This window comes from Gavia stellata, chromosome 19 (genome assembly GCF_030936135.1).
Source record: "Gavia stellata isolate bGavSte3 chromosome 19, bGavSte3.hap2, whole genome shotgun sequence".
In the NCBI taxonomy this organism is placed as follows: domain Eukaryota; kingdom Metazoa; phylum Chordata; class Aves; order Gaviiformes; family Gaviidae; genus Gavia; species Gavia stellata.
In genome coordinates, this window is record NC_082612.1 from 3,708,770 (window position 1) to 3,736,580 (window position 27,811).

The window sequence follows — 27,811 nt, forward strand, 5'->3', positions numbered from 1 at the left end:
ATATTGTCTCAACAGACAGGGTTGTGGGGTGGGTTAGCAGATAGGTGTCGTGAAATAAAGATAGTTGTGATACTTGCTTCTTGTGTATTTAGTGGAGAGAAGCGTGCTTGGGCTTGGCTCTAAGGCTCGTACAGCCCACACCTTGCGCCCAGTGGTACTTGTCCCCTCTGGCTAATCGGCGTGACGGGACCAGGAGTGGTCTGAAATCCTCTCTTGCTCCCTGCTACTTCTGCAGGGAGGCATGGGATGACGGAGGGAAATCGAGCTATATTACCATCCTTTCACAAAGGTTGTAATAGTTTTCCCTGTTATTTCCCTCGCAAGAAGATGGGGCAGGAGGAATACTTGGCTGGGGGACCTGTGACTTACTGGGGCCTTCAGAGCTGCTACGTGGTTGGCAGCTTGGGCACCACTCCTTGCTGGTAACTGGGGCTACAGTTCTCATCTAGCCGTAAGAAGACGGAGTGATACGAATACAGGTATATATCTCTTCGCTTCTTTCTCCCGCCTTCCTTCCCCCGACGGAGAAAAACCATCGGGCTCACAGCTCCACTGTGTTAGATACCGTACACAGGAGGAGGAAAATGTGTTCCTGGCGTGCTCGATCTATCCCTTTGCATTGTAAAGCTTGCTTGATGCAATCCAATTTAATGGCGTACACTTTGGATTTTATGGCTGGATTGACTCATAAAGTGATTGTTTCCATAAAGTCATTAAAGTGTCCAAAATGCCTAAGTTTTCATCTCTCACTCTACCTATTCAGTAAAAAGAACTTTTGCTGAAATTTAGAAAGAGCAACCAAGAGAGAGGAGAAATGGCAGCACCTGCCTACAGTGACTCCACCTATCCTGGTCTCAAAAAATTTGCCAAGTGTGCATCCTACTTACCAGGAACTATGAGCGATTAAAAAAATTGAGAGAGCATTTACACATTGAAGGAAATTATCCCCAATCAACTTTTATGGCTTTTTGTTTGTTTTTTTTTTCCTTCGCATAAAATGTCTTGTTAGGTCCTTTACATTGGTGACATTTTCTGCACTGCTGGAAGAATTATTACCTTATTTTTGGGCAGTTTTGTGTTAAGCAATTTAAAAAAAGTGTTTTAAGGGAAATTTTACAAATGGAGGTCAAGAGCTAAAAAAGTAATGTAGATGTCAGATGTTAAATTGTGAAATGTCAAGCTTTTAGGAATCTGGCTTCTGTAATTTCGTCCCTCAGGCTTTTCCATTGAGCTCCTGCGGAAAGTTTGGCACCTGAAGTAATAGTGGCATATAAGCATCGAGAGATTGTACTTTAATGGCGAGATTTGGAGCCATGCCCTGGTGTATATATTTGCCAACATATACCGTATCCAGAGCATGGAGACAGTGAGTATGTCCCTAAGCAGTATAGTAGGATTATTGCTGTTCAAGCAACAGTCCTTCCCCCGAGATGGTGTCCTCTCCAGCAAAGACTCACAGCCCAACTGGGGCGTGTTTCTGGGGATCGGGAGCGCGGGAAGCATCATGGGCCGCATCTGCCCTGTGATAGAAGTTGTTTTTCAGCCTTTTCTTTGCAAACACAGGCATTAGTATTGCTTCAGAATTTAAAGAAACGTGTTTTTATAAACATGTATTTCTTGGTCAAGTTTCTATTTGAATTTCTTCCTGTTCCGTAAATGTAGTGAAGATGGAAAGAAGCGTTCAATGTATGATTTGGGATGCTGTCTGATATTTAACTCCTGTGTGATGACTTTGAAGCAGTTTTAAAACTATGTTAGTGCTAATGCCTTACAAGTGAGTTATTGTGTAAATTGGAGGTTAATGAGGTGACTGGCAGTCATCCCTTCAAGTCCTGGTTATATTCAAATAAGAAAATACAAATTTAGGAAGTGATCTTCATTAGTCATACAGTGTTGTGCTAAAGATATTGTGAAGAATAGAACTAAACAAAGCATAGATCTGCTATCAGTAATTCAGGGGTTTGTTGACCAACGTAACAGAAAACTTTCCCCTTTAAATATTTTTCCATACTTGTTTCCAGTCAAGATCTAGAACACGTTCCAAAATAGAGACCTGAACTCATCTTTATTTAGAAGAAGATCCCCGATGTCAAAGTGAGTTGTCAGTTGTAGGTCGACAATATCAGTCCTTGTAGCATTTTTCAGGTGTGGTGAAAAACCTTTGTTCCCTGTAGGATCTATTCTTATCGTAACAAAATGATGTGTTAAGTTCCTGAAGCTACTTTTAATTTGTAAGAAATATTTTGCATTTTTGTGAGCTTGTCATCAACTTTATCCAACTTAGTATTTTTTAATTCCTCAGAATTTTAGCAAAATACTACAGCTGATAGTAAAATGGATTTCCATACTTCATTGACTTGTCTCTCTGTGCTCACAAAATATCTTTTGTGTTACTTTTTCAGAATATAGGTGTTACTTGAAGGGTTTTTTTTAAATAATTCCTGTTCTTTGCATCGATCCCAAGCAATTCCTTTTGTGCAGCCATTGTGGGGCTGGGTACTCTTGTTTGAACGTCTGACAAGCTTCTCTTCCCTGACTGGAAGCTGCTTCTTTAGGGGAAGATACATAGTTTGCAAGAACTGCTGTCCTATACTTAACTACTTCTTGATGAACGCTACTGTTAGCAACCTGTTAGTAATCCTTCAGCCTTAGATGGCTAAAATCAACATTTTTTTTTTTTCCTCACCAGTCCGTGGAGTTGTCCAGGTGTAAGTAGGAGTATTCCACAATGATACACAATTATATACAGTATTAGAGTATATAATATGAATTACTGAAATCTGACAAAGGTAATTAAATGAATTTCAGATGGTTCACAGAGTTGGCACTGTACAAGGTGCTAATACGTTGGCACTGTTCAAGGGTTTTCTCTCAGTAATTATTTATAAAAGTTCCGTATATTGTAAATAGATACAGTGTTTTGCTGATAGTTTTTCAGGGATTGCTTCAAAGCCATGTTAACACTCATTCCTATACTAAGACCTTCCCCATACGGATCAATACAGATTAATTGCTAGCTGCCCGTTTACAAGTGACTGAAAACAAGGGCTGCAATTAAAAAAAAAAAAGTCCATAATTACCATCTATTTGTTGATGCTAATGAAGAATTTAGCATGTTAACCTCTTCAAAATATAGCATGTTTATTAGCTGCTTAGGGCTTTGGAAAAGAGACAGGTTTAGGGAACTGAGCCTAAATAGGTTTCAGAATACACGTTTGGGAACTCTTCTATTTAAGGTCGGCTTCTCATCCTCTTGCAAAATGTCCACCATAGCGGGTCAGGATGGTATTGCAGACTCTGTTCCCTTTCTGATGAAGAGAGAATAAGAAAGAAGAGAAAGAGAAAGGGGAAGGGAAGCAATACTAGATTTAAAAAGTTACCTTGTTTGCATGTGCGCTGGAAGAGTCCATTGAGCCTAATTGTCTACAAAAGAGATGGTTGGATCAGGTCATGAAAAACTTGCAGTGTTCCATATTTAGAAAATATTAACGTGATGCTATTATTGCACGTGACCTGAGGAAGGGTGTGGATTTCTTTTTCCCTGATAATTTAGATCTGCATTCTCTTTATTTCTGTATGTAAAATAAAGCCAGTGTTGAGAACCAGTGTTCACCCAAAATGGATGTAGCTCTTATTTCCCCAGGCTGGTAGAAAATTATTTCAGCTTATAGAACCATAATTACAAACCTTTCTTGGCTGTTTTAGGTTTAATAATTTAAGCTTACTTTTAGTTATTTACTATTTCTGGCTTATGCTGTGTCAGGATGTCTAACCAAGACACGTCACCACTCAAAACCAGCGAAGCTGACAACGCAACAGCAGACTTGGACAGGTAAAAGCTGGTTAGTGCCTCGCTGCTCAGGCCGTGATTTAGTCGGGAGCGGCTGGACCTTGTTGAGCCGTCTTACTCCCCCGCTTCACTTTTTTTTTAAAGGCACCAATGCAGCAGAGGGGAAAGAAATTACGTGCACCATGTTGATAATACTGTCGCTGCTGTAGCAATAAGAGGCAGTAACTGAGATTTATCAAACAGCAGAACTTCAGGCCCCAATCAGCTAACAGAGAATAATTATGCTCAGCAAGTACTTTCCATTTTTGCTGATGAACGTGCTACTGGACATCGGAGCTGCCTGGGGGAAAGGAATTGGTGCTGTCGCCCGCGTTTCCAGGCCAGGTAGACTCAATTCCACTGAGTTAAGTCAAGCAACAGCGTAAGTTATCTCTGTTTTAGCTTCTGCACAGGGTCTGCACAGATTTAATCATTCTGTTCAGTCACTGTTGGAAAGAGGTTATTGAAATAAGAATGTTGATCTGGCTCATTATAAAACTTACATTCTCGCACCAAATTTAAAAAAAAACCCCAAAATCTTATGTAACAGTGAAAGAAAAAAAACAGTCATTTTCCAAATGGTGCCTATTTCTTTTTATGTTGTTCGTGGAAAAAATTATGCATGGATGGATACATTTTGAAAGTATTTTGGTAGAGTGGCATGACTTTGCAGGAGAATTCAGTAAAATTTCAAATGCTGATGCGAGCCTTAAATTGACGTGCCAAGCTGACGCGTGCCAAGCAGGCTTGGCTTTAAAGATTATGGAATCATTTTGCAAAATGGCATTTGCTGGAGACAAAAAAGTGAATTAGATTAAAAAAAAAAAAGAAGTTGTTTTGGCTGGTCAGTGGCAATAGCAACTGATGCATAGCAGCAAAATTTTTCTGAAGAAATGCATGGAGACTCCATAGCAACTAGATCAAATATGTGCTATATTCTAAATACTGTTGCTGTGTTTTCTGTGAAGAAGCCAGCCTTCACCCACTGACACCGCACCCACGCTGTCTGTGCCGCTCAGCCTAATTGCATTTGGCAAATAGCAACTTCAGCGAATGACCACTGCATCAGGGTTATTTTTAGGATGACGAAAAATTCCCCGAGTCGTATTTTATTGCCTTTTCTTGATTATCACAAGGACAACACAAAGCCTGCAGCGTTGTCTGAAAGGCAGATAAACCACTCAGTCACTTCTGTGGTAATAATTTATTTACTAACGTCTCTTTCCGCCGAAGCAGGCGCTAGCAATCTGTACTTTAATAGAGCTGTTTCCCTGAAGCAGCGCATGGTATTAGCCTGGTGAATGATGAGGCCTTGAAAAAGCTTTCCCAAACCAGTGAAATCAGAAATAATTAATAGCCGTGCACAGAGCTAGCTCGGTAGCGGAGCTCTGCATTGCAGCATGAGTTCTCCCAGGCTGAAGGAAGTACGTGCTTGGCCATCCTCCCCCTATTGCTAAGCCCTCAACCCGTTTCTTTTAGCATTTGCTTATCCTCCCCGTGCCTGCGGTGTGGCATGGCTGATGAAAGCGCGGTTACGGAAGGAGTGCGGGTAGGGTACAGTTATTTGCAGAGGAAATTCTCTCAGGGCAGCTTAGGAGGAACCAAGGTATTGCTTCAGCTTGTGAATACATAGGTAGTAGAAAAGGCTCATTAACACCAGTTTTCTGTTTATCTCAGTTTAGCCATTTTGTGAGTCATCTGGGTGGATTTAGCAGTACGTATTCCTTTATTTCGAGCGTTTCAATTTATTTTGTAGTCTCTACATAGTTGTAGTAACAATCGTTGGTCCAGAAGGCTGAAATACAGAAAGTGGTATTTGATCCTTTATTAACGCAGCTGGTCAAACCAACTTTAAGATGCAAAGTCAATGTTACGAAAACAGAACGCTTGAGAGGAACCAGCCTCCTTCTGGAAAAGGTGTTTGAGGCGGACAAGGATAATTTGGAGGTAGGGAACTGTAATCAAAGGTTGTAACAGAACAGTGGGCTTTACAACAATATAGAGTATAATCCTAACTCATTGAAATCCCTGAAAGATTTGCTAATGATTTCAAGAGGTTTAGGATTTTTTCCAGAAGATTTCAAACAGGACATAACTCACCGCCTATGACATAACCATCTTAGTGCTTTATCTTTTCAAATGTAACTTGTGAACATTTGTTCAATTTCTGTAATGTAGCTCTGTGGTGGAAAGACAGATTATTTATGGTGGAAAATAACATTAAGCAAATATACCTTGAGGATCAAAATGTTCTTTAGAGAAGTCTTCTGTGACCTGTCCTGCTCAAATCACTGGGTTGGTGGCATGAGGAGGGCTTTGGTGTTCTGAAACGATTTATAAACTTTATGGGGTTCTAAAGATAATGATTAAAATAATTAGAGAAGCAGAAAGAGGTTGAAAACCACGAACGGAATTGGAGCGCAGTTTGCAAAGGCAGAGGGATAAAATGGAGGCGGTTTTTCCCAACACCAGGAACGTGAGGTGGTCATATGCCATCAATGCGATGCCTTTTGAAGAATGAGTATGCTCGCTTCAGCCTTGCAAAGGAGCTGGTGCGCATCTAACCCATTTGGACATAAATTCTGAATATTCTTCCCTGGTTTTACTTCTGAAAGTAATTTCTAGTAGTTGAGACCCTTCCAATTAATGGTCCTTTAAGTTTGCTTAGGTAACTCTATGAAGCAGTCGAGGAAGGGCTGTCTGAAATACGGTTTGCTGCCTATTTTAGCTTATAATCTCCCGCTATTTCATAATAGCATACATGCAGCTAAGAGCGATGCAGTCCCTACAATGGCAAGATGCTTATTCCAGTTGTATATGAGCTCCTGTGATAGTTACACTTTATACAGAGAGATAAATGGGATATACATTTTAGTTCTTTTTTGTCTGTGCTGAGGTGATTTAAACTGTATTACGGCTTCTTGAATTGTTACGTAGTCTCTTATATCTTTGAATTCCTTAAGATTTTTAATACAGAAACTTGCTGGTATTTAAACCCCTCCGGGTTTTGCTGAGGTAGGAAACCCCTATAGTCAGTGAGAAATAGGATCAGAGAATCAACAAAAATCTTTGCTTCCTAAATACTGCTTTAGGGCATCTGTGGCTTTACCTAGGATACTTGTGCAAGCGTTAAAAACAGGCACATCTTCACTGTGCAAAGGTAATGCAGCGTCAGGCGGTGGTCGCTGATTAAGCAGGAAGAAGGGTTAAAGTTTTGCGAAAGTTTTGTGTAGATAGTTTTTGTTTGACACGCTTACAGAAAATTTCTATAGGAACCGTCCTGCAGTGGACACACGGAAGAGTTACTCTAATACATAGAAAATATTGTAATTAATTTTTAAACAATACCTGTAGTCCTTTTTTAACGTAGGTGAATATTCAAAGGAGCCATGGAATTGTTGAAGTGTCCGGCTGAGGAATATTGGAAAAGCATCAGAGTCATTTCAAGAAAGCAAGTAAGAAATTGTGCACAGGCTTCTGTCCTGAAGGCATAATGTTAAATGTGTAGGTCGGGGTGTTGTTTAGGCCTTACACGAAGAGAATTTCTATTATGTAGAGTGAAAGCTTGGTTTTGCAGAGATTTGGAAGAAGTTGCTAAGCGTTCATCATTACGAAAGGCGAAATACAGTCCTCCATACTCCAAAGCAATTGCACAGTCCTGCAGAACTGGAGCTGTGGCCATTTCCTTGTCAGAGTCAGGGAGAGGGAGTTTTGGTTTTCTATTTGCAACATTTTCACTCCAAGTCTAAGGAAAAAACACCCCCCAAATACTTAAGGATGGACTGTTCAGTGGCAGGCTAACATACTTTCAATTTTAAATTATTTTTACGCCTTTGCTTTCTTGCATTTTCTCCTGTTCCTCCACATTAATATTCCGCAGTAGAAAATTGAAGGTTTTCCTCATACTGTGCTAAAACTGGCGTGTTCTTCCTTGTGATGAAGATGTGACTTCATTTTGTACTATATAGCTTATGGAGGGAGCTTAAGAAAAAGGGGAAAAATTCTCTAATTTAAAATGTGCTTTTAGAAATAGTCCACGTAATGTAATGGCGGGGGAGAAAAAGAAAAAAGCATGTGTTGGAAACATCCCACAGAGACTTGATGGCCTCACTGCGTCCAGAAGGACTGAGGATGCCTGACCATTGACCGATGAGGTTGGGGGTTGGCAGAGCTGCCACGGGGTTCGCCTTCTTCGCTTTTTGTCCTTGACCGTCCTTTAGTGCAGGAGCGAGTCGGAGCGGTGACTGAGGGAGGACCGCCTGGGCAGGGATAAACTGATCCTATTGCAATCCAAAGGTCGGGTTGGCTTCAGTGGCTGCTGGAGCCGGCTTATAGAGAATGGATAAGAATAGCCAAATATTCGTTTAATCAGACAGCTGCTTCCCATGTATGTGGTGTTTATATCCTCCCGTAAATGAGTCATCTTTGCAGTAATGAAAAAAGAATTTCATTTGTCACTTAGATTGCAGTAGGGCTTTTCAGAACTCTCACATAGGATCGGAGGTCTTTCACTTCATACTTATTTTGCCTGGGAAATGTTAGCCTCTGCAAGTATTTTATTATACAAAATTACTTTGTTTTAGAGCGTCGTTGCATAATAAATACATGTACTTTTACTTACCTGCGTTTTTTTGGCTATTGTTCAGCCTGCCATATAAAATATTTTTCTCCCTGTTATTTGTACTCATTCTGAACGTGAAATGCAAATTGAAGTGGGCATTGTAGTCTGTCTGATGAAGACCTGGGATCTGGGGCTTGGGCAGTGACCTCCTCCGTGACCTCAGGCTGAGGTCTGAACCTGGCTGAAGTTGGCCTTCTCTGCGTGTAAAATGGAAATAATTGTACTTACTCTACTTTGCAATGCAACTACTAATACTAAGGCAAGTATTGTGACTATGTTAGAATGTTTATAAATATTTATTGTTACTAACTTCGGCGAGACATTTTGCTTAGAAAAATAGCCGCTTTACCAGAAACCTGGCAAACTGGGACTTGTCAAAGTCATAGAAAAATTCACATCTACTGTTTCGCTTTATCAGGGTTGCTATAAATTATTATACTACTGCTTTATAGTCATTTATATCTCAAATATAGAACATATTTTGCTTTTGTTCTGGAAGATTATCTGGATCGAGTTCCTGAAGGTACAAGTCTCACAGGAAAGAGTCAGTTTAGTGCAGTATTCCACAAAATAGGGAGTTGCTTCAAGTCAGATGGGACTCTTGGTTCCTCTTCTCTACTTCTTTTTTTTTTATTTATTGTACTCTTAGGTACCAGGGAACATTATTATGCAGAATACCAACTTATTTTTTTAGCAGTATAGCACAGGCTAAGGACCAGTCTAGCAATGTTGTTTCTGTTGATAAGCATTTAAATAAACAAGTCCGTAGGACTTCCCTGCTCAGGCTGGTTGTATGAAGGAGTGCTGCTCTCCGAAAGGAGGGGTAACAGGAGTTGGGTCTGGGTAAATTGGAATCTATTTCTGACCCTGCCCATTAACAACTGCAGTTACCTAACTGGAAACATATTCATTTTTCCATTGCATGTAATTGAAATTTTATGTGTCTCTGTCCCATTTGGTGTTCTAAAGATGCTGTCAGAGAGGAAAGCTGGAAATGCAGCGTTGAGAGAAGGCGTTGGAGAAGGGAGTGGTCTGTGGAGGCTCGTGACCTATTTTTCATCTTGTAATTGCCTCTGGGCCAAATTTTGGCGTTCGGCCATGAAGGCCAAATAAATGAGCTATAGTAGTGACAGAACGGGGCTGGAGAGAAGTACTGCAGATGTGAAAAGACGCTCCAAAATGGAAGAGTGCTGGATGTCATGGGGGACATAACTTGCCGTCGCTTGACTTGAGTTACGCTGCCTACCCTGACTCCGTCCACTTGCACGTTGGAGTCGTGGGACTTTGTTAGGGGCGGGTGGGGGAGTGGTCATTGCTAAGGGTTTCCCTGATTCTTGGGGACACTGTAGGATATGTAGGATAATTCAGTAACATAAATTATTTGGTAATGATCAAATATTACGGTTAAAATGTAACATAGAATTTCAACTGTTGCTAGCACTCTCCTTGCCATAAGAGATTTTCATTTTGAAAGAAAAGCACAGGCTTTGTGAAAGGTCATTTTGTAAATTCTTCTGGTTCTTGCTGGCAGTAAATCTCACTGTGGGCTTTTTGTACATTTGATTTTCTTTTTTTTTTTTTGTTCATTTTAATTGACATTAATAGAGTTTACTAGCATCTAATTTTGGTTCTGTCCTATTTGATGAAACTATAAACCAGCCATGACCCCTCAAGGACTGTGCTGTGAAGGTAGCGCAGATGTTTTTATATTTATTTTAAGATCTGCAACCTCAGTTTGACCAAATGTAATGCCAGTAAATCTGGAGGACAAAAGTGTTGACTTGTCAACATTGACAAAAATTCAAGTTGACACAAAAAGTCAACATTGACAAAAGTCAAGTTCAGTTTTGAAGGAACCTCGCTCAAAGTAATGCGCTTTCTGTGTATCCAAGATCAGAGCTGGACTTGGGTTCACTTACTCCCCTCTGTGGCAAATACTTTAAATCCTGATGTTTACTCATGTTTAAGGTTGAATCAAGCCAAACCATTACCAGTGGAAAAATGAACAAAACAAACCCCTAAATGTAGGCTGCAAAGAATGTACTGTTCCAGTTAATTAAGTCTGATTAGGTACACCTCTGGCAAATCTTAAAAATGTTATATTCAGCTCTTAGGGATTGGTTTCAAAAAAATGAGTGACTTCCTCTTAATGAGGACAGCCCAGTCCCCATTAAACCTACATAAAAGGTTTATGTACAGGCTTAAGGTGTTAGCCTTTTGTGTAGGCATAGTTTAATAGTTTAGGCCGTATCTTCTCTACTACAACAGGAGAGGTATTTATTCCTTTACGGTTGGCACCTTTTGCTACTTTGTTGTGGCCATGTTTTTGTATACAGTCTTTCTTTTTAATGTCGTCATTGCGTATCTATGAATGTGTTTATAGAGGTGACTTGATGATATCGCAAGGTAATTACCTGAATTTAACAAAAACAATACAATTCGGAGATCTGGAAAATGTTAATGCCTTTCCAGATGCATTATTATTCCAAAGAAAAAGTCAAAAGCTCCTCATTGAATAAGCATTATGGGGAGAAGAGGAGGAAGAAATAGAAATACTTTATGCTATATGATTTCAGTTATAGTAGTTGCAGACTGTTCTGTACATGCAACCCAAGTGTTCATCTTCCGTCTAAATCCTAAATAACCTAGTGTGAGGAAAAAAAAAAATAGAATCGATCCCCTTGAAAGCAAAACACAGACTAGAAAGCGTTGTTTATACACTGGCCAGTGCATATCAAGGCCTTTCAATTTCTTGGGTCTTTTGGATTTTTGAAGTTGGTTTATTATCTGAAAGGCAAAAAGCCTACTGGTCTAGCTGCTCTTAAACATAGAAATACTTGGCGTGAGAGTGCGCAGGTGGCGTGGGTTTGGGAAAAGGAATGGGGCTGTGATTAGTCAAGCTAAAGGGGAAAAGAGGCAAACAGTTCACCCAAGGAGACTGGGAGCACAGCTCACGTTCCACTTGCAATTATGCTTTTCCTAAAATTGTATTATTGGGTTTTAAGAGAATCCAGTTCTTGTGTGGATCCTTTCAGGCTGCTTGTTCCCTTACACAGCTTTTGGCTTCCAAGCAAGCCAGATGAGTATTTTTCACCAGATATTAGGATCCCTAGAGCTATTAGACAGAGAAGGGCGGTAACTCATGTTTGCAATACAACTTAAAAACCTGTACATCAAAACCTATTACTTCTTGTAGCAAGACAATCCCTGGAGAAGAATTTTGAAAGTATGTTAAACAGGATCAGCATAGAATGTATACATTTTACAATGTCCTTCTAGAGAGGCTGCCACCATCGTTAAACAGGGGTCGGTCTGCTTAATGAATCTTCATCCTATTAAAATGTAGTATTGGCATTTGGGTTTTTGTTGCGCCGTGAGGGCGCTTTTTGTGTGACTGCCATCTACTAGGTGCTGCTACTGAACTGCAGAGTATCTGTTAAATTTCTCTTCTTATTAGTTCAGAATTTTGTGTTGTTGGCTTTCAGCAGGTTTGGTTGGGGTTTTTTTGGTGAAAGGCATTGTCCTGAATCCATGCTTACCTGAATTTGCTAATGCCTTAACTACAAAACTAATGTTTATTTGATTGTCTCTTTCTTATGTGTTTATTTCTCATAGCAATGCAGTCATTCTTAAAACCTTGGATATTTTGCCTCATGTTTAATAGTGATGGTATGTGCACCATTAGTGTTGTGTATATCACAGCATCATGAATTATGAATGGCAACTGAAGAAAGTTTTACAGCATTCTTAGGACTTCTCTGGAAATAAACTTCTCTGTTTTGTCCTTGTGCCTTCTTTGGCTGTCTTTAATTTATAGACACTACTGTTTTTAATAGTACTACAGTACACAAAAATTTGGTCTGTCTTTTGTCAGTTGTTCATCATGAATCTCACTCTCACAATTTTTAATTTATACATTGTTCAGAATTACCACCGAATGTCTTTGATGAAGACTTAGTTACAGATGATATACTTTTCAGTATGTCCTTTGGTGTTTCTATTAATTGTATGGAGGCTGTTTGGTTTTTTTCTTGGGTGGCATGTCTAACTAGCTGATAAACTATGTCGAGATGTGTTTTCAATCACAAGATCTCAAAATGTATATTTAGAACTGTGGATATGGTTGCAATAATGAACGTTTATTCAGTTACATAGCATACTTACTTGTTTTTCATGCTATTCTGTCCCTGGTTTGGATGATTTATATAACTATAAGGCGCAAATTGTTGTTTGCATACAGAAACCAAAAATCTTGATTGTACTCTGTTAAAACACTTTTGATCACAGAGAATTGCTTTTGGAAGATTGTCATCTTTTATTTATCATCTATTGCAAACTACTTCAGTGTGGGGGGAAAAAAAAAGTTAGATAGGAGCGATATGAAACCAAGCTTTCGAATACTGTTTGTTGACATCCAATGAGTATAACATATAACTTTTCATTTCATGACTCACTCTTCAAAGATTGGAAAAAGAAGCCCCTTAGAGTTTGCTCTGAAGAGGATGGCTTTTCATCTGCACAGAAGCCTTATCAACTTGTTAATGCCAGAGACTTGGAGTCAGTAATGCTGGGCTGTGTTTTGTTTCTTCACGTAAGCCAATGGTGTGGTTAGTTGAGCACGTACAACACAAGCTATAATGTTACAGAATAGAAAAATTACACTGTTGTATGGTTGTAGTTCAACTAAATCTAAGTCCATTTTGCACAGCCAGGTTGTTTTCAACATCGATACAGATATATTCAATGCATGTGTGTGTATGTGTGCGCGTACATATATATATCAGTGTGCATTGACTCATATTAGTGTGTGAGTTGGGGGGGATTAGGTGTAGTTTTCTTTCAGTGGCACTAGATAAACTTTTTTGATTCTAGATTAACCATAAAGAGCAATTTACTAAAACAAATAGCTTGATATTCAAGATAAAAGTGTTTCCTTATGCAGATTAATAGAAACACTTGTTATACCAGATGTATTTAGTGGGCCCAGAGATAATAGGCAGGCACAGGATGCAAAATACAAAGAAACTGAGTAAATGAACTACTGGTATGTACTTAAGAACCCATGTAATTATGTGCATCAGCAACCATTAATTATTACGGGAGAGTAAAAGCTAGAATGAGGGGTACAGTGCTGATGAAAAATGTATCATTCTTTGAGGATGCCCCAAGAATATGCCTTTTTTTTTTCTTTAATTGAAAAAAATAGAAATGGAAAAAAATGTTTCATACACATGACATGTGATGCTCTTTCTTTTTTATACTTAAGCTGGTAGGCGACACTGACACCTGTGTTTCTGTATTCTGTTTTCAGTTTCTTGAAGTATTTCTTAGGTATTGAAGGACTTGGTCTACTTCTTTCTAGTACCAGAATGTATGCCCAGACAGTAGCTGCCTTTGAGACAAGAGGATACTTCTCTACCCAGTCATTTCAAGCAGTATTTAGAAAGAATAGTTTTACACAGGCACAATTTCAAAATGTGTTTAATACTAAAATAAATTATGCTCTTTTTTTTTTCTTTTCACCCTTTTACAAATAAACTGATTTCCCTAGTTCCACAAAAGGTCTGAGAAGACCGTATAACTTTCAATTACCAGCTATGACAGTTTGCATATGTTAGACTGTAAGTAGGTTTCATCATCCTGCCTAGGACAGAGCTCCAGGCAAGATAAGTTAGTTACAGACCATTTTTCTCTTTGAAATTTCAGTACAGAAATTTTCAAAGCTTGTGATAAGGTAACTTTTTAAGGAAAAAAAAAAAAATCTATTTTAAAACAGTACTGTTGTTTTCAGTATAGATCACAGAATCACTTAGGTTGGAAAAAACCTGTAAGATCGTCAAGTCCAACCATCAACATAAAGCAATGTTTAATATGAGGAAATTTATCAGAACCTGCACTTCTTTGTGTTCTAGATATAAGATTCTCTGCTATTTAATATTCAAGCAGATTTTCTTGAAGTATTTTCGCTCTTTCTCTTCCTTGCATGTTAGATTAGCTCATTAACAAATATTAAATCTCAGAGCTAAGTGGCTACCTTTGTCTCTGTTTCATATTGCTGTTTTGCTCCATTTTATTATAATTGATCAACCTCTCGCTTCCCGTTACCAGCATTGCAGATACCACTGGTGCATAAACAAAAAATAGAAGGACAATTCACGTTTAGAACGGAAAATGTTTAGACTTCAATAAATGTTGGGCATTAGCCTGGATAAAGCCCGTTTTAGTGAATGTCGCTGAATGGCCAGATCTTTTGGAAAGGAAGACTTGTATATTTAACATTGTTACCTTTCATTCCTCATTGAATTAATCGATTCTTTTAAACTACAGTAAAACAGAAGATGCATCACGTGGAAAACTCTATTATGCTTATTATGTACATATATATGAGACGTGCTATCTTTTGTATGTTATATATGACATATGTTCCCCCAACAAACTGATGGTACATGAAAATACGGAAGTTTTGTCTTTGAAAGTTGTATAACGTTGGTAAGCAATCAAGCAGAAGCGAGAACTGCAGAAGCACGCAGGAAAAGGGTCGGTGCGAGGGGTCTCCTAACGCAGCGGGAGTAACCGGGTGGTGCTTGGGGGGAAAGGCACCGGGGTGGTGCAGCGGTCTGTAGTGGGACTCTCTCTCTTCCTTCTGTATTTCAGTAGCAAGGACTTAAGCGACTGGGATTTTCAGAGAGTCAGCAGTGATCTCCTGCTGATGCAGTCGAAAGAGAAGATAGGATGAGTGTCTTAGAGGAGAGGATTGAGGCCTGACTTGGATATTCCAAATTCTGAGTGAGATAGCTTCATGAAATCCTACAGGATGGCTGAGGGCAGGATTAGTATCCCATCTGTCTAAAGGGACAAAAATGAGAGCTAATCAAGGGCCAAACATTTGGTTTAGATTTAGACTGAACTGCCTGAGACAAATAGGTACCAATTAGAGCTTACTGCCACGGAGGGATATAAAAACATGAAGTTGTCAAAAAACATTTACTTTTGTTGGGGGAATTAAAAAAAAGCCGTTTTGGGCACAAGACGTGAGAATAGACTTGATAGTTATGTTGGCATGGGTGGGTCTGGACCGCATTCTTTACCCTTTACCCTGAGATTCACGTTTTGGTGCAGCGAAAGCTTTGCTGCGTCCCTGATCTTAGATTCCTGCTTCTAATAAGATCCCACGGTTTTGCTCAAAGTGAAGTTGGGTGCACAAAACTAAATTGATCTAAATGCCTGTCTGTGTTGGCCAAGTACTGTGAATGCATTTGAGGCTGAGGTTTTCCATCATTTCCTGCATATGCCATGGTTGTGCTGAATAGCATATGCGTGCGTTTTTTTAATTTAGTGAACAGCTGTACTTTTATAACACAGCTACTTTTCCCTATATATCAGCAAATACAAATATTGCTATGCATTAAAAGTACTTAGTTCAATCTGCAAAACAAGGGTGGCAAAGATACAAGTCCACAAGAACAACATGGTTCTGCATGCGAATTGAAGTCAAGCAGGTATTAATTTCATAATTCATGGTCACGCTTAGATTCCAGCCGAAGAGCTGCCCGTACTGCCCTGCAGGTTTTCTTGCCCTGGCTTGGGAAAATGATGGTCAGCAAATTAAATAGATGAAGACCAGCTGATAAAATTATATTGAATACTTCTCCTTCCACTGGTTCGACCCAGCCTTTTGAAGTCAGTCATAAATTTTGCTTGTTTTGTGATTAGTCAGCGATCCTTGTACTAGTTCCTGCGTGTTATTCAGTGTTTGATGTTAACACGTATGTTTCACGCTGGGTATTTCTCTTTGGAAAGCGGAAGATTGAAGCAGGGCTGAAAAAGAAAAGAAAGATCGACTGTAATTTTTGTGAGAAAAATGCGTATGTGATACGTAAACTGCTGTGCCTGTGAGGGGATCTCTATTAAACAGACCATGAAAATTTATTTTAGTTTTTTTTATCTTCCTGTGTCACACCTCTCATCCCAAAGCTCCCATAATTGTACAGATACTGAGAAAGCGTTATAGTACTAACTCTGCAAAACATGTACGTGCCACCCTCTTTTAACATATTAAAGGACCACGGCAAAACGCGACGAGGGCGAGCTGAGGCTGCACCGCCGGTGCCGAGTCTGGCATCCGGTGGAGAATCCCAGGGTAGTGCCCTAATAAACACCCTCTCTGCGCGATATGCCTTGCATTTTTAAAACAGGAAAATAGATTGTTACCTGCTAATAAAAAGAGCAAGTTTGTTAGCAACTTGCATATTGATCATTTGATGATCTGTAGAAGGGAAATTAACTTTTTTTCTAATTACCTCAGAATTCACGTGAGACATTTTTCCCCTCTGTGAATAGGTATGAAAACAAGCATGAAATAAACCGGTATGTTTTGTAATCACAGGAAACCAAAATACTAATGGTTTAGTTAATATTGTATTTCTATAGATTATGTATTTAAACACTATGAATACTGGAATAAAAAGGTTACCTTCTGCACTTGCTTACGCTCTAACCAGTATAGGGAGGGTATGTCAGGCAGGTATGCTGCATGTTTGAATTTAAATTGTCCACACTTTGATTTTTCTTTTGTTTCTAAATTCTTTTTGTTCCATGTGTTTTATCTGTGGAATGCTGGATGCTCAGGTGGCTTGTGTTTGGAGGAAGGTCCCTGTAAATTCACATGGGAACCATACATATTTCAGAATAATCGAGACTGTATAGCTTTTTTGAAAATTGTATGTATTATATACTTTTTTGTTTCATGGATAGGAAAGTTTAAACCAATCTTTTCTCAGTTCTGTACTGCAGGATCTGTAGCTGCGGTGATTAAAAACCGAGTTATCTGTTTGCTCATTCTCATCAGCATGCAAAGCCATATGGTACTACTTGAATTAAGAGCTCTTTGTCGCTGTCCGGAGAGGATCGTTGCGCTTAATGTGTTGAATGATTCACCATCTAAAGCATAGCAAAATGATTCGTCCTCTTCAAAATGGCTCAGAATAGATTTCTGCAATTGATTGGACTCAAATTATTTAAACTGAAAAGGATTTGCTGCTAGGTCCTCAGTAGTAGACAACTGCCTCTTTATAAAGGCTGCTTGGGTTTCAGGAATTATTTGTTGTTGATACCAGAAGAAAGAAAAGGCTGAATTTTTGGGAAATAATGATCACATCACTGTCGTTATTGTAAAACATAAAGGGAGCATAAAGGCATAAATCGTCAGAGTTCATAACCTGCATGAGCTCAAGATCTGACCCAAAATAATTGCCAGAAACAAGTGAACCATGTTGTACTTGACCTTCCCATAGAAGAATCCCTAAGATTCTTGCATTTAGGGAACATTTCAAAGGTCAGGAAATCTCTTAGAAATATATAGGTCCCAGTACAGTCTCTTTTCTCACTTTTCTTTTTTTTTAAATTACTATGTTTAACCATAAAAACGTAATAGGAAATCCCTCGTTGGGGAAAGAATTCACAATAATAAATTTTGGGGTTTGTGTCACTAACAATATATAGGTTGTGATTTGTCTCGATACTTGGAACTCTTTCTCTCTCTTTCTTCATTTTTCCCTTTTGTCTTTAATTTTGCAGCACTAAATGTTTTTACAGTACTTCTTATTTTAGCTACTGTGCTACCTTAGGGCATAATTGAAACCTCTACTGACAAACTAAGCTTTAATAATAATGGCAAAAAACCATAAACAAGCATTCTTCAGAGCAGCAGAGCCGTTTTGCTTTTGTTGCTGCCCACCTGGGCGTCTGTGACTGTCCCTAGTCCTGTTGCATCTTGCAAGACGCAAGCTTTGCCGTTCCTGGACTGATGACAGGTATCCCATAAAATTAAGTCTCCCATCTGGAGATGAGATTAGAGCTTTGATTTCACTGCTTCTCACTTACTCGTCTTTGAGATTTTACAAGTAGCAGCAAATCAGTGGCTTTGTATGGCACTGTTTTTCTTGACGGCCAGTAGTAGGAAAGTCAAAGTATTTAGCAATGACTCCATTTGCTACAAGAATCTTTGGACAAGTGAAAACAGAAACTGGTGACAGAAGAAATACTGTAATTAGGAGAGCAAGTTCTTGTTGGTGATGACATTATAATCACTAATGGTTATTATTATTCTTGGTGACATTATGAAGCATAACGGATGCATAAGTATGATAAAGCACAATGTTACATTTGCAAAAACACTTCTTTCAATATTATTTTGTCTTTAACATTCCTCTTTTGGATGGTAAGGCTTCTTACTTTCTCGCTTAGTGTTTTATACGGTCTCAGGCAATACTGGCTATGTTCATCTTTGGGGTTTGTTTTCAAGTTTTAATTTACAGGACTTTCCAAGTGTTTGACATCCATTTTTCATCCTTTGACTACGTTCAGTATTTTTAGATATTCAAAACTGCAAATAAACCAGACCATAACAAGAATCACAAACACATGCCAGTGTTTGCTGGCCAAAGGAGGTGATAGTTCTTTTGTCAGAAGTTGTCTCATGCTAATATTTAAACCAAGCCAGGTACATATCTGAGAAAAATATGTATAAACTGCCAGCTGCTGTTCAGAACAGGCATTATATAACATGCTAGACCTCGCTGCTGTCAAAAAAAAATGTGGGAGCGGTCTGGTCGAGTTTAAAAATGAATATCTTTACTCAACTGTATTTAATTTTATCCACAGCTGTATCTCTGCTACATGTCACGATTAGGAAAACTGCTTAAAGGACTATATAATGTAGCAAAATACGACTCCTGCAAATGTACTTAATCGCTCGTGGCGTGAAATGTGAAGGTGCGTTTTGTTGCGCTCAGTGGCAAAGGTCTTGCAAGATGCAGTTCCCAAAAGTCTGCAGAGGGCTTCGTCTCTTGTCTTGTGCACTGGCTTGGTGTTGCTGAAAAGCCGATAATCGTAACTGCTGCAGGCTTAGAAAGAGTTCAAGTGATGAAACCAGAATGTTTCCCAAAGCCTATCGCGTGATTTGAAGTAGAGGAGGCAGCTGATAGTAGTCTTCATATGGGTCTCTCTTGCAGAGAGCCCGTTGTACTAGTAATGGGCTTTACCAAGGTCCTTTACCAAATCCTTTACCAAGGATTTTGAGCTTGCTGGTCTGCATTTTTTGGGGAATTCTGATCACTTTGCGTTATTTTGGGAGGCACAAAAGTGCAAAAGTTGCCGGGAGAAAACTCCCCATAGGGATGGAGTTGTCCCCCAAGCAATAGCTAACGAAAGTGTTATAATGAGCCACCACATCGTGTAAGAACGATGCCAAGAGAAAGAGGGTGGTTCTGAAATTGTGGTGAAGCAAAGCATAGTATTATGACCATTTTCAACAAACGAACTAGGGCAGTCCCTTGGCTGGCTGCTTTAAGTAGTACCACAGTTCTTTGATTTGTTCCCCACGTTCTCAGCGTCAGACAGAATTCAAGGTGCGAAAACTCAAAAGCTTATTGGCCAAGAATAAAGAAAGTTGGACGTGTGGATAGCTAGGATTTGACTTAGGAAGGCAAGGGAGTGGGAAGAACGGGGGTTCTGACAGAGCACATTACCAGAATGTGTCTCTCAAAAAATGAAAATCCTGACACAGTTGACGCCGCCACTTTACAAGTCTGACTTAGGGGAAAACCTGCCGAGGTGAATGAACCAGTTTGCACTTACCGCAAGTACTGTGGCAAACTTAAACACTTAAAATGAAGCACAGCGTGACTCTTCCACAAAAGCGTGAGGGTTGTATCCATGTTGAAAGCGTGAGTGCAAGGCATAGCCCACAGCAAAAAGGGGTGTTTCTGGGCTACTGAGTTCTTCTCACGTTTCTCCTATGGTATCAACATTTTGGGGGACAAAAGGGATCCCGGCTCAGTCAGCTGCTTGCTATCCTAGCATCAACGCTTAAGTATAGTGTACGAGACGCTCTGCTGCCTTTCTTAGCAGGCACTTTCAAGTGTTTCTGAAGGTTTTCTAGTTCAGGGAGTAATTACGGTTTGGAGTTCGTGTTGCAAAAAGGTCTGTTGCGCTGCTGAGGAGTAACGGGTATGTTAAACCGTGAGAAAACAAGTGGATTCAGTGGATTACCTACAGGAGGTTCTTTAAAAAGTTCTGCTCCCCTGTGAAGAGACGCAAGGTCGCAGGCTTCAGAGCAGTTCTGGCGGCGTAACACAGAGCAGGCTCTGACTTTTCCGTACAGAGAGGAGGACTAAGATGCTTTGGTATGAGTTTCATGCTTGAAACCCATGCCTTTGTGTTTTGGTTTCTTCACTGCTGCCTGATGGGATAGATTTGCAGCCCAGAAAACAAGAGCAAAAAAGAGCATGGGAACTTATAAAGATACTGCAACATGTTCCTCCACAAAGGCTTTGAATCCTACATCATAAGATGTATACTTTGTTAGAATATGATGTCCTAACTAAGTTTGGCAAAACACGAACATGTTTGCTTTCTGAGTAATTTGCCCTAATGACTTTGAACCATTTTGACAAACAACGGCAATATTGTTAAAAGGCCCTGGCAGAATAGCTCTCCATCAGATGTCTACGCAGATTGTTGCTTTCTGCAAGCGTTATTTCAAAGGAATGCATGCTAGTCGGTTTTTGCCCCCCTTTCCCCTTGAGCTGATGCCTTATTTCACTCTCTTCTATGTTTTCTAGTAAGTTCATTTCACATTAAGTACATTGCTCTAGCGAGGATTTTTAGTTCCAGTTTGTGTTAGAACTTTGGTTATATCAACTTTGGTCGAGTCAAACATTTGGTGGGATTCCTTCCTACATCCTTGTATTTTTAGAACTACATCAAGAAGTTATGGCAATGCATATACACCTTACTGTCATAGGGTAGTACTTAGGGGCAGTTGAAGAAAATCAGTGTCAGCTACTTATGGGAAGGCTAACCTTGCATGAAAGTTTCTGAAACGTCCTCGGTGTCTATTAAAGGCAGCGACTGCTTTCAGTGTTGTGGGAACCAGTCGTCAAATGCAGCCGCAGTGGTCATTCTCAGGACGGTCAGCTGGCGTCTGAACCTGCCCACAGCTAAGAAGCAACGTGTGCGCATGTTGCATTTTATTATTATAACATATAATTTTAACATGAGCTGAAGCCATTACTTGTTCATTAGTCATTTTATATTTGAAGTTCAGGCTGTCGGAACGTAAGATTAAACATTCCCGTCTCTTGTATTTGCCAATTGCTGGCAAAAATGTTGTTGGGCACGCTTCGTAGTTCGGGTTTCATTCAGTTCCGTACAAGTATATAATCACATAACCAAAAGTGACAATGAATTTAGCTATTTCGTGCATGTGTCTGTCCAGCATGTATTCATGCTCGTTGCACATCATAGCGCCTGAGGCTTTTCAAAGGAGGTGAATGATCCCACCCTGGAGCATTCATCAGTCAAGGAAAAATTATAGAGCCATTTTAAATCTACCTCAGGGTAATTAACACAAAAGATAACCCTATACTGATCAATAACCCTTAAAGGGGGCCTGGGGAGAGCTTGCGCGCTCCGATTGTAACTGGCGCTGCTGTGACGGGTAGCTGGGTGGGAATCAATAGGATGCGATAAGATAGCTGCCTGCTGACCTGTATTGCAGTACTAGCAATAGTTTGAAACCCCAAAGGGAAAGATGTTGGTTAGATGTTACAATTCGTTGAGGATCACTCTGTTTCCCAGGAATTTTGGGGTTAATTTTTCAAATATGCCCCCAGCTCCACTTACGGGTTGCATGTGCATTGCGATATATTCTATGGGACTGTTACCTGCAGACAGGCAGCCTCTCTCCGTTACCGCCAGCTGTTCCTGAAGCGTCTGAAAACTGCTAGTTCTTTCTCAGCGAACTTTGTTGGGTTTTTCATTTGGTTTGGTTTGTTTTTTGGTTTTGGTGTTTTTTTTAAATTCTGCAGTGGGCCTCTTCTGGGATAATGGGTGGATTCCAAAACGCAATCCTCAAAGTGATTTTTATCCTGCTGGGTACAATCATGATAACTAACTCGAACCTAGAGGGAATGTCCTTATTCTCAATTTTGGTGGGGTTTTTGTTTGTTTGTTTGCTTTGGTTGGGTTTTGTCTTGTTTTTAAATAATTACTATTCTAGCTAAAGAAACCCCAAGCAACCCTAAGCCAAAACAACAATAAAAACCCAAAACAAGATCAGATATGACATAGAGAAGAGCTAAAGTGATCTAGCATCAGAGATTGTCCTTTTTGGAAACATTTGAGCTCCTCTGAAATCCAACCCGGGGGATATATCAATTCAAAAGCAAGCTTATCGCAGTTGTTACCTACATGAACATGAAATACCATGCGAATCACAGGAATGAAATGGTCATGAAATCTGTGCTCATAGATTTTTGTCTTGTTTTGTAAATATCAAATAGACGCAACTTGAATTAATAATTCTTTTTGAGTTGGAAACTCAGAAGGCATTAGCAACACTCTGAAATTTAGTGCTTTATGTAAACACAGCGAGACCGAGAGCGGTAGGGGAAAAATCAAAACATTCAAAGGCATGCAACTGGGTAATTCAATAACCCTCACATGTAGAGGCATTTCACTCAGTGGGACTTTAACTTTACGTGCTAGGCGGGCTGGCTGCATGCTGGAAAGCAGCTCCCCCCCGCCCCAACGCCATTTACATGCATAGCTGGCCTGGTAGGTGTAAAAATAGCCGGGCAGCGCCTGAATTGGAAATGGTCACCGACTGCTGCCCGCAGTTGCTGGGGTTTCGGGTTCTCCGTGACACAGGACGGCTCGGGGAAGGGAGCCTGGTAAGAGCGGCCGGGGAGCGGAGCACGGGTGGGATCCTCCTCCTGGATCGTCGGCTGTCCTTCGGGAGCGCTGGGCACCCTCTGCGGCGCAGGGCAGTCCCACTTGTAGGAGTTAGCAGGGGAACTGATATGGGCAATGCACCGATTTGCCAGTCTTGTCATTCAGATAAGGGTTTAAGAACACAAGGGAACATCCAGGATTTGGATAAAACCCCTGACTATTACGGATGCAACAGCGAAGAAAGTAAAGATCCTGAAGCCCTGGTAAGTCTTGGCTGAAGAAAACAGGAATCCAAGGGAAAGATTAAGAGCAGGGTTGTGCACGTTCGGTTTGAAAAGGATCTCTTTGCTCAGCCTGAATCTTACTTGGTAGCTTGTAATATTAAGAGATCTGCTAAACGCGTCCATGGTCAAGCTTTGCTTTTGCTATGGTGACTGTCTGTAAGTAAGAAGCAGCTGTCGCTAAGCTGTGCAGTCACTTACAAGTGCCGTCAGCTACCAAAAGGTTTAGGTGTATGGACAGGGAACACCGTCGGTGAAACAAGTCCTTCAAATGAATGGATGCAATGAATTATCCTAGCTTACACGACTGCTATAAATGATCCTGCATCCATCACTCTCAAAACTTGAACTCAGTAACTTTTTCTTAAGCTGTTGCCTGTCAGCACGTGATATTATTTTCAGTGTTCGCAGCAGAGACGGAGCCCCACAGATCTTCGTGCAGATGAGGGTTAGAGCCGGCACACGGGAGGGGGTCACACCGGTGACTGCAGGACTTGAGAGTTAGGCATGCAGTGAGTGATGTAACAGTAATGCCAGCATTAGGTCTGCAAACCAGAAGAAAATCACTGAGATGAATCCTTGTATAATGTCTACGGCAAACGAAATGCCTCTCCTCTCTTTCTTTTTTTCTTTTTTTTTCTTCCTCTGCTTGGGAAATTTGTTGTTAAATGGTTATTTCATTCGGCAATGAAAGGAGGTAGTGTCCAAACTTCTGGCAGAACAGGAGGATCGGAAAACCTTTAATGTCGATATAGCCAAATACTATGTTCTCCCATATTGACCTAAAATAAAATTGTTCTCAGGTCAATATTATGCATGAATTACTGCAGTGCGCTGTAGGGAATGTAGCTGAGATGAGTTGCAGCGGTCATAAGGGAAGAGACCAGAGGCACTCCCAGCAGCGGCTCGCAAGAAGTTCTGCTTTGTCCTAGAAAATAATTGTGATGCTCTCTTGGTTTTCAGGCAGGACATGTTTTTGGCTGAAATTTTCTGACCAGTTCTACTGCTTATTTCACTGAGAAGGCAGTTGGACCCGCTCTTCAGGAATAAAACTTTCTTTGGGCTGAAAGATGAAATTAAACTATTTCTTCGAGCTTTCAGACTTTTTTTTCCTCCCACCAAGCAGTTTTTGGTTGAATTAACAAATAAGCTCCAGCATTTCCGATGGGAAACGTGAAGTCAGGGAGGGGGAGGGACGGGGGGGGAGGACAGGCCTGCTTCCATTGCTGAGTGTGTGGATTTCAACAGGCATTATAGTATTTCCCTTAAGGTGAGTGGCCTGGAGCTGTTAGCGAAGGTATGGAAGGTCCCCGTGAGACAAACAGGCGAACTCTGCAACAGTTCTCTCTGTGAACGTGCAGTCTCCCAGCCGCCCTTCTGCATAAGGTCAGGTCTTTGCGGAGGCAGGAGCGAGCCAAATCGAGCAGCATGTGATCTTTGAGGTGGGTTTTTTTTTTTTTCCTTCTTTTTTTTTTTCCTGGATACTTTTCAGTCAGCCTTCAGAGCTTTTCATAGCAGGCAGAGATCAGGCATTTTGATAACGTCTTTGATACATTTAATCATAAGATCTTGGCTTTATATGGCTCTGGTAGGGACTGACAGAGTTGCTTTAGAATATCTGTCTTGATTCAGATGTGCTTGGAGGATTACAAAGGAAAATTGCTGTATTTCCCTGAGAAGGTTTACAGTCTCTCATTATATTTATTATTATGATTCCTTACAAAAAGGTTAAAAAAAATTTTAAAAAGGTGTCTGTAAATTAGAAACATCAGCAAAGTTTTGTCCTGAGGGGAGAAATTGTATATTGTTTTTTTCCCAAACAGGTATATAGTATCCAGCACAGTACTTGGATAGCTATACATTTCCTATGCTTTTATATAGCTGTAGCCATGCTCACTGTCTTGGTTTATGAAAAGAGTGCCACATCAAGCTGAATATGATCAATCTTGTACCAAATACAAGGTTCAGAATAATTCGGCTGGTATTCAGCCAACTCAAATGGCAAAATTGCTTCGCATAATCTAATCTTTTCTAAACTAAAATCAAATACAGTCTGCTGCTTCAGGTCCCTCTCGCCGAAGAAATCAGGAATGTGTTGGTCTGACTATCCTGAATTGTCTATGTGGTGCCAATAACTTTGTCAAATGGGGAGTCTAATTTTGATACTGAGTTCATACTTGAAATAACACCAGCACTAAAAAAACCCCACAACCAAACTATTTCATAATCATGTACTATAGATTTAATTACTTTTTTTTTTTTATGTGCTGAAACTATGACATCTCAGATGACAAAACACTGGGGTTTTTGCATTCACTGTACATTAGCCTCCCTCTTTCCTTGAATATTTAATTACGTTCATATTTGCCCTTGAAAATACATCATCCGGTCTTGCTTTCACGGTGCTGGGAGTATGTCTGGATCATGTTGTATTTCAGAGAGTGGAAAATGCACCCAAAGAGCTATTCATTCTGTGTATTTTAGACGCTTACCTTAAAGTGGGGTAAACTGCTTTTTGGAAGTATCCCTTTTCATTATTATTATTACTTGATGCCATAGGGAGCCCTTGAATTAGAGATGTAGCTTTTATACAGGTAAAGTTATATGAAACTGGTTCCTCTCTGCTGCCCAGAGCTGAATTGTTGGAGATTTAGGCCCAGGATTACAGGAGTTTTGCTTTATAGGTAGTATTCAGCTGGGAATTAAGGGGAAACAATGAGTGCTTAATATCATGACCAATATACAAACAGCAAATGTTACAGTTAATGAAGAGAAGGGTTTTGCGTGGTTTACAGAATCCCAGAATCGTTAAGGTTGGAAAAGACCTGTAAGTTCATCATGTCCAACCACCACCCCAACCCCACCATGCCCACTAAACCATGTCCCGCAGTGCCACGTCCACACGTTTTTTGTCACCTCCAGCAATGGTGACTCCACCACCTCCCTGGGCAGCCTCTTCCAATGCTTCACCGCTCTTCCCATACAGAAATTTTTCCTAATATCCAGTCTAGATGTGCTTCAGGTGTAACTCCTCAGTTGATTGGGGATAAATTAATGTGAAGAGAGAGAAGGCAATTATCTGTGCTGGGTATGATGCTATTTGCATGAATCCTAAAAAAACAATCTCCTAAATGAAATCTGGTTTCTTTTCACAATGGACAAAATAAAAAATTCTTTGTTTACTACTTTGGTATCCATTTTGCCTTTCTGTACAAGTAAGGTCTTTGCAATGAGTCTTGCTGGCAGAACTGGCACTGAATTAGAACCTGCTGCATTTCAGCAACGCCCATTTTGTTTGCATCTATTTTAGTCCATCTCAAAAGTATATGAAATGATTTTTTTCTCTTTATGGTACCAGTAAGTTGGAATCAATGGGCAATCAGTTAATGGTGTTTAGCTAAGTAAAGCTGTCTGATTCTTTAGCACTGATGGTGTTAGCACATTTCTTGTATTAGAAAATGTCCCTTTGACGGTAAGACAAGGTATGGAAGGGGATGAAAAATTAACCAGAGTGATAGAATTATCTGCCAACAGTCTGTCATAAACTTCACTTACAGGCTAGATTTTTGTTAAGGCTAGTTATTTTTCTGCTAGATATGCTTGAAATGGCATCCTAATTCTTTCTAGAGGTGTTCTAGCATTATTACCTCTCTATTCCATCATTAGTAATGGAAACTTGCCATGGAAACCATTTAAATGCCTGCCACCTTCTACAGTCGTTACTTACACCTCGAAATCTCAATATATGGTGTCCAGATGATTCTAGATATTTTTCCTTTCTTTAATATTATTCAATTCCTTTAGTGGAAATCTTGGTTTCATATCAGTATTTAAGAGACTTTAGTAAATGTGCGTGTCACGTAGGAGGACTAAGACTGATCCTGTGGTTTATTTGAACATACCCTGAATCCTTGTTGTTTCAGGAGATGGCTAAATGATACTTTCACTCGAATTCCAGCACAAGAGACTGTCCCATTAAACAATAGGATTATCCATTTCTATTTTTAGAGTAGTTTAAAAGTCTTAGTAAAAGACATGAAGATTTTTTTAGTTTTTAGGATTACTCAGACTATGGTAAAAGCTTTCAGTCTTTAAACCCAAATCCTTTGGGTTTTGGTTTGTTGGGTTTTGGTTTGGTTTTTTTCCCCTTTCTTCTTTTTTGAAAAATCAAGTCTGTGTTTTCCAGGTGCTTTTGAGATTCTGTTTTTTAGATACACACTGATGAGTGCAATTCAGACTTGCACACATTGTCTCCAAGCTGGGACTTATACCAAAATGTTTGGTTTTGAGAACATGAGTAGCCCAGTGGGACATCAGGGATTGCACGTGCCTGAGGTTCAGCTA

The 27,811-nt window shown here is 39.9% G+C and overlaps 1 protein-coding gene across 2 annotated transcripts in view; it reads left to right on the forward strand.

The window, feature by feature from the left end:
* ANK2 (ankyrin 2) overlaps positions 1–27,811 on the forward strand; it is a 316,797-nt gene that overhangs the window by 126,583 nt on the left and 162,403 nt on the right. Inside the window, exon 1 of one of the 2 annotated variants that reach the window (XM_059826979.1) lies at positions 23,315–23,449. The exons of the other annotated variant lie outside the window; for it this stretch is intronic. Within the exon in view, the coding sequence (XP_059682962.1) occupies positions 23,315–23,449 (135 nt within the window). Of the gene's footprint in view, positions 1–23,314; positions 23,450–27,811 lie in introns of those variants that run through there. 2 annotated transcript variants of the gene reach the window in all.